Below are 10685 nucleotides of genomic sequence, written 5' to 3' on the forward strand. Positions count from 1 at the left end.
AAAAAGGACTTTTCACAAATGGAAACTTGAAGGAAAAAGTCTTGCCAAATCAGAAGAAAATTCCTTAGTTTTCTAGAAATCCATAGACCCTGATAATATGAGCAACCCCTTACAGCTGTAAAGTTATTTACACCTTACGATGTGCTTTCACGTTCATTAAATCTCATTTAAGCCTCACAACAGCCCTGGGAGGAAGACATTAGTATTCCAATTTTACAACTAAGATAGAAGCTAGCATTCCCTCAGAAGTGAGGAAACTGCCCTCCGCACTCCCACCTCAACACACACACACACACACACACACAGAGCCTGGCTACTCAAATTGTGGCCCAAGTTTTACAACTAAGATAGAAGCTAGCATTCCCTCAGAAGTGAGGAAACTGCCCTCTGCACTCCCACCTCAACACACACACACACACACACACACACACACACACACACACACACACACACACAGCCTGGCTACTCAAATTGTGGCCCAAGGAAGAACAGCACTTGTATCACTTAGGAGCTTGGTAGAAATGCAGTCTCAGGGTGTCCTGAATTTGAATCTGTATTTTAACAAGACCTTTGCCCCCTCCCTGCCCTCACCCCATCATCTGCATACTAACTCGAGAAGCCCTGTTCACTGGCCACTTCTGGGTTGTTTTTTTTTTTTTTGGTGGCTGGCCAGTATGAGGATTTGAACTTGTGACATTGGGGTTATAAGGCTGCACTCTAACCAACTGAGCTAACCAGCCAGCCCCTGGGTTTGTTATGAGGCAAAGACTCCCTGACAGCTGCTACAGGGGCCTCACAAGAGAAACCAAAGCAGCTTGGGGAAGGAAGGGTACCATAAGCAGAAAGGACATGTTTAGAAAAGTCAGCAGCAGGTTATCATGCCATATGGAAATAATCATGATGTACAAAGATACCATGCTCTCAAATAGAAACCAACCAATGAGCGTGAGGGTGACAGAGGTAGGCCTGCCTGTTGCAAGTGCAGTTCTGACAAGCAGCGGCTTGCTTTTCTCCGAGGCAGTAGCTGAGAGATGGCAAGGATCAGGGTTTTTGAACATGCTACTTGCTCCTTGCCCACCATGGCAAACTGCCTATGGGTTGCCCTCCAACCAATCCACCTGGCTTGGAGCTCCCTCTGCTCAGGACAAACTGGGGCAGTACAAGGAAGCAGGCCTTTAGAACCCATGCTTTCGCACTTATGTTATCACAGTTGCCCATTTGAAGGAAAAAATCAAAATAATACAAATTTGAGAACAGGTAAGGCAAGGCTCAAGGAATTTTGCAACAGCCAAATGGAATTAGGTGTGCAAGTGACCTCATTCTGCTTATATTCAAAATCACTGAACCCCTCCTGCATCATCCAGGCCAGCCCCAACATGGGGCATTTAGATCCAGTTTTTTCCACAGAAAGAGGCCTTTTGACACAGGTATACTTCCCAGCTTAAAAAACAAGGTCCATTGGGGGCTACAGAGATAACAAAGAGGTGGAGTTCAGAGGGAAAGGGAGAGAGATTTGGGGTAGCACTAGCAACTAGTCAAGAGCACCAGCTACATAATCAACCTGCCAACCAAGAGCATGACAGTTTAAAGCCCCATGATACCCAGAAACAAAAACAACCAAGGCATCTGTTGGTTTCCGCTTCACTCCTCCACCAACCTCAAGAGAGAAGAGCAACTTCTTGTGGCTTACGGTCATCTGGAACCATGCAGCTGCACCCTGTCAATTTGATATTCACATACCCACAGAACCACAAGTTGTACAGTTCCTAATGGTACCACAAGGCAAGAAGTGAGGATAACAGATCAGAAAATCTAGAGTTGGGGGCAGGAAGAGGAGCAAGAATGTAGAGGGACAAGGGTTACTGAATGATGGTTCTAAAATAACAGTCTGAGAAATTAATTAAATTGACTTTTATAGGGAATGCTGGGTAAAAGTATATATTTTTAAGGAACTACCCTTTCCCAAGCTCAATGTAAGATATGGCTCTTGGCTATAGCAATACTAGGCATACTTTTGTGCTCAGTGCCATGTTTTGCACATGAAGATTCCCTGGGAGGTATCCTGAAGAAAGATTAAGTGTGGGCTTTAGAGTTAAGAAAGCCTAGGTTGAATTTCAGCCAGGTACTGGTTGTGTAACCAATAGCTACTCGCATGACCTCTTTTTCCGTCAGTTTCCTCATCTACAAAATGGAGATAATAACAGTATGTATGGTAGAGCTGTGTAAAATTTCAATGACATAATAATGTAAAGTGCTTAGCACATATGTAAAGTGCCTAGTACATAGCAAAAGCTCAATAAATGTTAGTTTTACCACTAAAAATATTATTTCTATTATTATTAGGAGAGTAAGAGGAGGACAGGAAGTACCACCAGTTGCCAACAAAGGTTGGAAAGAGGTGGTTCTAGTAAGCACACACCCTGAAAATTTTGAATGGCACCAATACATAATAGTTGGGAAAAGAAGAAACTTAAAAAAACAAAAAGCCAAGATCAAGTCCTTAGGTATTTTAATTTTTAAAAATAAAACCATCTTAATTACATAAAACAAAAACCTCAAGTCCATCCTCACCCACCTTGATACCACTATTAGCATTATATTCTTCAGAAACTGTCAACACCTTAGAATTGTTCTATTTTTTGACTTGGATGGTGGTTACAAGGGGGATCATTTTATAATTATTCATAATACAGTATTATATTTCACAAACTTTCCTACGTCTATTATATTTTATAAATTTTTAAAGTTTCATTTTGATTTTTTAAGTGCCAGCACCTTTAATGGGGTCAACTGAACTTACTCCATTAAGCGGAGAAATTACCAGAAGCAGCACTAAAGGAAGACAGATCTCAAAGACTGATGACAGGTGTGATGAGAAGTTGGAAATTGTGGTGAGCTCAGCATGAAGAGCAATGTTCAAATCCCAAAGAACCAAAGAAATTCCCTTCTCATAATTCTTCCAAAAGAGCATTTGACAAAGTGAAAGGTAAAAAAAAATCAGCCACATGGTTTCACAAAGGGTTGTTCCAAGATGTTCAAGTAAATTTAAATCTCAACTATAAACAAAGGGGCAGGAAAAGGAAAAGTCTTCAGTCTCATTTCAGTTTTAGGGGGAGAGATGAGGTATGTCAACCTAGAAACCCAGTCTAAAAGAAACAAAGATTGTTTTATAGACTAAGAAAACAACAGAAAAGCATTAAAAACATTCTCTGTGATAAACATTCTCTGTGATAAAATGAGAGGGGATGGAATTTACTCCCAAGAAGTCTAAGAGGAAACATCCACAGTGTGAATTCATTCTTCTGTAAGTGTCCTTCAAAACTAAAAGAAGATACTGTGGCCAATTAACAAGCACCAGCTACTGTAACTGTTGGGAGGAAAGAAAGATTTGGAAAATCTGAACATTCAAAATTACCTAAAGAGGGCCGGCCCCGTGGTGCACTCGGGAGAGTGCGGCGCTGGGAGCGCAGCGTCGCTCCCGCCACTGGTTCAGATCCTATATAGGAACAGCGGTGCACTGGCTGAGCGCGGTGCGGGCGACACCAAGCCAAGGGTTGTGATCCCTTTACCGGTCACGAAAAAGAAAAAAAAGAAAAAAAACCTAAAGACCCACACTGCTCAGTCATTCATACTTACTTTTATTTCTTGCCCCCCAACTCCATACCTAGTCCTTTTGGGTTTTGTTTGTTTGTTTGTTTTAAGAGGTACTAGAAGTTAAGGTAAAATCCACAAAAGGGATAAGGTAATAAACACCCAAGAAGGTGGGCAGCTCTCATTCTACACCTCTACTGAGAAGTGCTGTGAAAATGAAGCTGACAGAAAACCTGGGCTTGTCCTGCACTAAAAAATGGAGCCCAGAGGCGAGGCTTACTTTGTAGCAATGGGAATGTGATACATAATAAAACAACTACTACTGAAAACTTGTAGCTTTTTTTCCTTAACAACACTGCAGTCTGAACATAAAGTAAAACCAACAGACACTCTGAGAACAGTGGGTTAGCCCATGTTCTCAGAGAAGCTTAGTTTGAATAAACATAGCTCCATATTTCAAGCCCTGGACTTTTCTCCAAATAAAGGGACAGTGATAACAGCATCAAGCTCAACTTTAGTTAGACTCAGGATTGGCAGGGAGGTTACGGATGTCAGGCTGAAACCTCACTTCTACCTATGTTTTTTCATAAGTCAAGAAATGGACCACCAGTGAGTTAGCCCAGTTGGTTAGGGCGTGGTGCTGATAACCCCAAGGTCCAGGGTTTGATCCCTGTACTGGCTAGCTGCCCCCCAAAAAACAAAATAAAAATTTAAAAGAAAAGATACAGAAATACACAGGTGATAACTGGAAGAGAGAAGTGAAGTCAGAGAAATACCAAAAGTCCCAAAGGCATTCAAAAAATGGGCAGGAAAAAAGACAGTTACTCAGACTGATTCAACAGGGGAACTTGCCCTAAATTACAAACTGAGAGAGGGAAAAGAAACTTGGAAAGCAGCAGTGCTATTAGACTTTGAAATGAGTGAGGTCAAGTAGATGAGGGAAGGTTTCATTAGACAACTCAGAGCCTAAAGAGCTGGGTTATTTTTAGATAATAAAGGAAGAGGTGTTGGGTCCAGGGAGAGATAAGAATCACTTTGAAGGCTGAGGGCAGCTGCAGGCACTGAAAGTGGGAATAAAATGGAGAACAAAGGAACAAAACCAAGAGAATACCAACATTTTTCATAGTATACATGTTCCGAGGCTTTCAAAATATATCCTTAATTCAAGAACACATCAAAGATAGGAAACGCAATGAGAACCTGACCAAGGTCAGTCACAAAGGCAGGTGAGGGGCACAGTGGCCAGCCACAGGGGCCTTTTGGTCATCTATTCTAGGGGGGGAGCCCAGAGAGTATATAACAAACACTAAAAATCTATTGTTTCTTATGGTCCAAAGGGTAGTGGGTAGTGGAATGGTGACATAAAAAGCTGACCTGGAATCAGGGGTACTACCATAAATTTCCTATTCCTGCACACAGAGGAAATTCCTGCTGATCCACCTTACTAAGCTAATGATCAGCTCCTCAGATCTGACCCTACAAACAGTACAGTTCTCTCGAATCTATTCTTCACATAGCAGTTTACAGAGCAATCAGTCTCAAAGACAAAGTAGAGATAAAAACTACTCAAGGAGAAGAGTACACTTACTGGACTAGCTTTATATACTTCTAAGAAGACTCGATGAGGACTTGGGTATGAAGCCAATAGTTTTCAGGGTCCTAGCACCTAGGCCAGAGTTTCTTGGTAGTTGTGGAACTACTACCAAGCATTACTCCCAAGGTTCTCATTCCATACAGCTAGGATGGGGCCCAGGAATGTGAATTTTTTAAATGTTGCACAGGTATTCTTTTTTTTTTTTTTGTCTTTTTTTTTCCGTGTCCAGCAACGGATCGCAACCCTCAGTGTTGCCCCCATACCGGACCGGGGACCGGCAACGGGATTGCAACCCTCGGTGCCGCTCCCGCGCCTCGCTCAGCCAGTGAGCGGGAACCGGTCCGTATGTGGGATCCGAACCCTCAGGCGGGAGCGCCACCGCGCTTCCCAAGTGGCGCACTATCCAGTGCGCCACCGGGCCGGCCCAAATGTTGCACAGGTATTCTGATGTCTTACTTCCCTCTGACCCCTTCCCCAACTTGAGAGCAATCAAGCTAGAGCTAACGATCCATAAATGATTTGAAAATGAGTACATTTTCCCACTACCTAATAGGCATATTAAAGAGATTCAGTACTAATATCTGGGCTCAAACACTGAGCAGAAACTGAAATTAGATTATTGCCAGTTTTATCCTTCATGAAACCCACCTACACAAACTGTTCTTAGAGCCACGTATTAAAAGGCTCAAAGCACTATCATAAAATTACACAGGAAAAAACTTCAGAAAAGAGAGAGAGAAGAATTAGATTTGCAATCATAAAAACAGAGCTAGAAGAAAGTCACCACCTTACCCATTGTTTCCAGAAGGGATAATACATAAAACAGATTGAATTATGGCTATTAAGGAGGAGGATTTCAAAACCTCCTTCACTTTTTCAAAATCTAACCACCCTCCAGCACAGACAATCCTTTCGTATCCCTAATTTAAATCTTGCCTGCATGGCTTCAGTCCATTTCTGTCCTCTGGTAAAATAGAAAAATAACCCAGCTCCCTCCACATAAAAATCTTTCAGAAAAAAGGGTGAGGGTTAGCTACCAAGAGCACAGACATTTGCTTCTTAATGAAAACACAGCCTCAACTGAGACGAGAGGCAGGAACTAACAAATGTACATACAGGATTTGACCTTGAAGGGTATTTACAATTGATAACTTCAAATTACACTTCATCAAGACTCAACATATATGGCATAAAACCTCAAATCACTCTTTTCCAATTTAATCCAATGCAGAGATGTCCCTCCCTTTACAAAAGCTTAATAAAAATCCCAGCTCTCATCTACTCGCTCTATAGAATTTAAAGCTCCCTCTCTGCTTAAGCTTTTAACTATATTTTAACCATACTTTTAACTGGGTCTCTCCTTAATGAACACTACTTTCTGCATATGTGCACCTTCTGCAAATGTGTACTTCGTTCTTGCTTATGCCATTAGCACCTAAACAAGCTGCATCTCTTTTTCACCTTTTTATTATTCCTAGTTTTGATTTCTCTTCTAACGGGGTCACAAACTCTGTTCATTTCTTATTCTTCTGGACTTCCAGGTTTATCTCTAAATTTGACATCTGGAAATTATTATTTCATTTATTCCTTTAGCACTTACTGCATATCTTACACTGTCCTAAACTGTGTGATATAAAGGCAATAAAGAACATGACCCCTGACCCTAGGAAATAAAGACATACATAAAAGAACAATTAGAGATTGGCTTCAAGGTAGTGGGGCTAGTCAGAGAAAGCCCTGTGGCTCCGGCAAATATGGAATTGGACCTAAAAATAAGGGCAGAATTTGGTGAAAAGGATGAGGAAAGCTACTTTATTTATTTTTTTTGACTGGTAAGGGGGTCGCAACCCTTGGCTCGGTGTGGTCCGCACCACGCTCAACCAGTGAGTTCACAGGCCATCCCTATATAGGATCCAAACCCGCGGCCTTGGCGCTACCAGCACCGCACTCTCCCACCCGAGTGAGCCACGAGGCCGGCCCTGAGGAAAGCTACTTTAGATAGAAGGAACAGTATGATTCAATAGGAGGCCATATGCGGTAAGATCTACATAAAGGCCTTCTGACACTTTCTTCTTTACCCCCCAAAAGAGGCATGTGTCTTTTTTCTTCAAATTTTATTTCAGAACTAGCTATCCATAAATCAGAGTTTTCTATTACCATTATTACCCTAAGCCACCACATATTAGAGCAACTCATGGAGCCTAATACACCAGGTCCTATATGTGTTACCACAAGGCAAGCTTTTAAAATAATCTTAGGTAGAGAGTCTCCAGTAAAGATTGTGAGGAGTTAAGCATCTCTAGGGTCCTAAGTACATAAAGACAGCTCCTACTCTTGGGTGCTAAAGATATGTAGCAGTGCTCTTGCTCTGTCAGACCATTCAAGGGTCACTCAATTTCAGTGAAGTAATTCCTTCACACACAGCTTTAGGAGAGACAAAGCCATTTAAAGCAGTCTGAAGCACTGAATTCCTATTTGAAATGGGGATATTAAGTAGTGATGCCAGGGGTACCCTTTTATTCACTGTTTTCCTGGAGAGTTCTCCTCCTCCAGCCTCAGGACTCACAGTTCAAGCATCCCTTCCTCTGTGAAGTCTTTCCTAACTCCCCTAAACTAACTTAGGTCCCCTCCCAGGTGCTTCCATTAATAACTTATGCATACTTCTAGAACAGCACTCACCACACCATGTTGTAATTATTTGTTTACATGTCTGACTTGCCACAAGCTCTTTGATGGCAAGGATAATGCTTTATTAACCACTGATTCCATACCTAATAGGCACTCAAACACTCAAATACTTGTTGAATGCATTAATGATGAATGACATCGGAAGTATTAAATAATGGTGACTGTACCTTTTGGATTCTAGACCAAAATTACAATAAGTATTAACTCTGAAGACTAAACTCCCATTATACATTTCTACTACATATACCTTTCCTGGCCAGTAAAAGAGGCCAAAGGTATGAGAAGACTGCTTAAATAGTGGTGGTCACTGCCAAGTTACCAGCCAAGAATATGAGCATTTGTAATACTAAGAATGAGTGAACAGAGTAATATATAAGACAGTTTCTAAGTTTCAGCCTCTTTCTCCTGCCTCTGGAGAACAAGAACAATGATTAAGGAGTCCTTGGAATGGTCTCAATCTCCACTGCCATGGAACTTCATGGCAAATTTTGATTCAATACAATCTCTGTTGAAATATACGGGAAAGTTGTCCATCTTCTTACCAAATCCAATTAAGGTTCTGCTAAAGAACAGGGATCTGAACTATGTCCTCCCAGAACCCTGCCATGTTGTACATTAGCACTCTAAATCATTCCTCACCCAGTTTACTCGTCCCTGAAGAAATACAGACAAGGCAATAAAATGCTGCTGTCTCAAATGCTTCTCCCAGTAGCAATCCTGTACCAACAAGGCTACTGTGTTTACAGGCTGCTAATAAGACACAAAATCTAATCTGACCTTGTGAGAACAAAGCCCTGAATTCTCTCAAGGGATTAAAAAAAATTTTAGTCAACTTTTGTATTCCCCAAGTTGTGGGGCTGAATAAAGTTGAATAAAGCTTAGGGACGAAAGCCCAGACAAGCCAAGGGATGGAAAGAGACTATGCCTCTGAGGAACATTTGCAGCAGGGGTGGGATGTAGCCCTCGACATATAGTGAATGAGATAAGCAATGTTCAAGGACAAAACAGGAGAACTGTTGCACTGGCAGACATCTGGCTCGTTACATGTTATCATTCCTAAGTAGCCAAGAAGATCCAGTTAAATTAAGTCTCTTGAGAGGCAAATAAATTTGTTTTGACCTCAGGCAAAAGCGATTACCAAACATTCTTCAGACTAGGTGTTTTAGATTTTTTTTTTCTGCTACTACAGTCTTACATAACCCCAGTTGTTACATTAACGTCTGCAGCCACATTAGTCACAGCTTAGCCCTTCAAAGGGTATGTGGTTCCACTATCCTCTTCCAAGAAGGGAAACTGAGTCATAGCATATCAACTGGCTTCCCCAAGCACATACGTTGTAGTGAAGCCAGGTTGCCTTCCTCCTATTCACCTCTTCTCAGGGATGATTCTCAGCATGCCCATCCCTACTACTCATTTTCCTTCAACCTAAAACCAAATCATTGCCTGCTTGCGGGGCAGAGATTACATCTGACCCTTTAGAGCCAGCAGGAGCTTCTAGTTTTCTTCTTTTCCAAGAAAGAGTAAGGTGAAAGAGGAACATGGAGGACAGGGTAGGGTTGGAAAGAGGTGGCTCCCAATATGAGGACTCACCTTGGAGCTGAGGTCCTCTCGCCGGTTTCCTGCCTTACTCCTGCGTAATTTGATGGATGGGGATCGCAGCAGGTTCTTTATCCGGCTGGTAATGGTTGACCCTTCCATAGCCATCATGATGAGGAGCCCCTTAGGACAGATTCCGGTCCAGTCTTGGGACTTGTCTTAACAGCGGCACTGCCTTCCCACGGGACCTTCCAATATGCCCTCTCACGGACCTGAGATGGGAGAGGCCACCTTAGCATCACAGTAGGTGTCTTATTTTCCGCGTAGCCCGGGTCTGCAGCTCTTACCTCTAGGTATTGATTGCCCTCTCCTTTCACCTCATCCCCACCTTCAAGCCCTGCGCGGTTTCTTACAACGTTGGAAAGACGCACCCATGAAAAGAGGGGGAAAATCCTGAGCCGCGAGGAAATACCAGGGCCACGCCTGCCAGCAGCGTTTAACTGAAGAGATGGGCTGGGCCCTAGTAGGACTGGTAGCCGGTCTGCTCCCCGTTAATTCCCAGATGTTCCCACGGCAACTGCGGTGTCCAAGTGACAAGGCCGCCGAGGCCACCGGCGACTTCCTCACCGGGCCTGGGTACCTGCACTAGCAGCCGGGGGACTCGGCGCGGCGGGGCTCGCTGTGGCCCAGCAACCCGTTCTGCCACGGCAGCCTCCTTCTCCCGACCCTCCGGAGCTCGCTTTCTGCCCTCCACACGGGCCCTGGACCTTTCTCTTTCACCCGCCTCAGAAGCCCCAGATACTCGTCAGCGCCCCCGCTTGGGTCCAGCCTCACCAGCCCCGGGGCGGTAGGGCAGCCTGGCTCACAGCGCCCTCAGGCATCCCGCTCAGCGATTTCAGCTCCGTCGCGGCAGCGGCAGCCGCAGCTACGGTGTCACGAGTGGCTCAAAACGCGAACTACCGCCTGGGACAAACTACGTGCTGGGTAGGCGGAGCCGACGCGAGGAGGTGTGGTCTGTAGCTAGGATGGCGTTTCCAGAGAGCGCGAGCAAGGTTAACGGGGGCGGAACCAATAAAAGGGCCTAGGAAGCAGAAGATTTGGGTACTTGAGAATGACGGATTCCTCGTAATATAATTGTGGGTACCGATCTTAGAGGAAAAACAACAGAACATGGCTTCAGAACTGAGACAACCAACCCTTTTATGGTATTATTGTGTCTGGTGTCCCCGAGAACTGCACTTCCCGGAGCCCTAAGGCGATAACCACGCCCACAGGG

At 43.7% G+C, this 10685-nt stretch overlaps 1 protein-coding gene across 5 annotated transcripts in view; it reads right to left on the minus strand.

Annotated features, from left to right (window-relative positions):
• The window catches only part of MAPKBP1 (mitogen-activated protein kinase binding protein 1), a 48672-nt gene extending 38413 nt beyond the window's left edge, over nt 1–10259 (minus strand). For 4 of the 5 annotated variants that reach the window (XM_008587521.1, XM_008587514.1, XM_008587504.1 and 1 more), the window contains exon 1: nt 9464–10259. In XM_008587521.1, coding sequence (XP_008585743.1) covers nt 9464–9580 — 117 coding nt within the window. In that variant the 5' untranslated portion in view covers nt 9581–10259. The remainder of the gene's footprint in view (nt 1–9463) is intronic. The other variant, XM_008587498.1, reaches the window with a different exon arrangement.
• Between the last annotated feature and the right edge of the window lie 426 nt (nt 10260–10685).

Source organism: Galeopterus variegatus, unplaced genomic scaffold (assembly GCF_000696425.1).
Source record: "Galeopterus variegatus unplaced genomic scaffold, G_variegatus-3.0.2 Scaffold119, whole genome shotgun sequence".
NCBI lineage: Eukaryota > Metazoa > Chordata > Mammalia > Dermoptera > Cynocephalidae > Galeopterus > Galeopterus variegatus.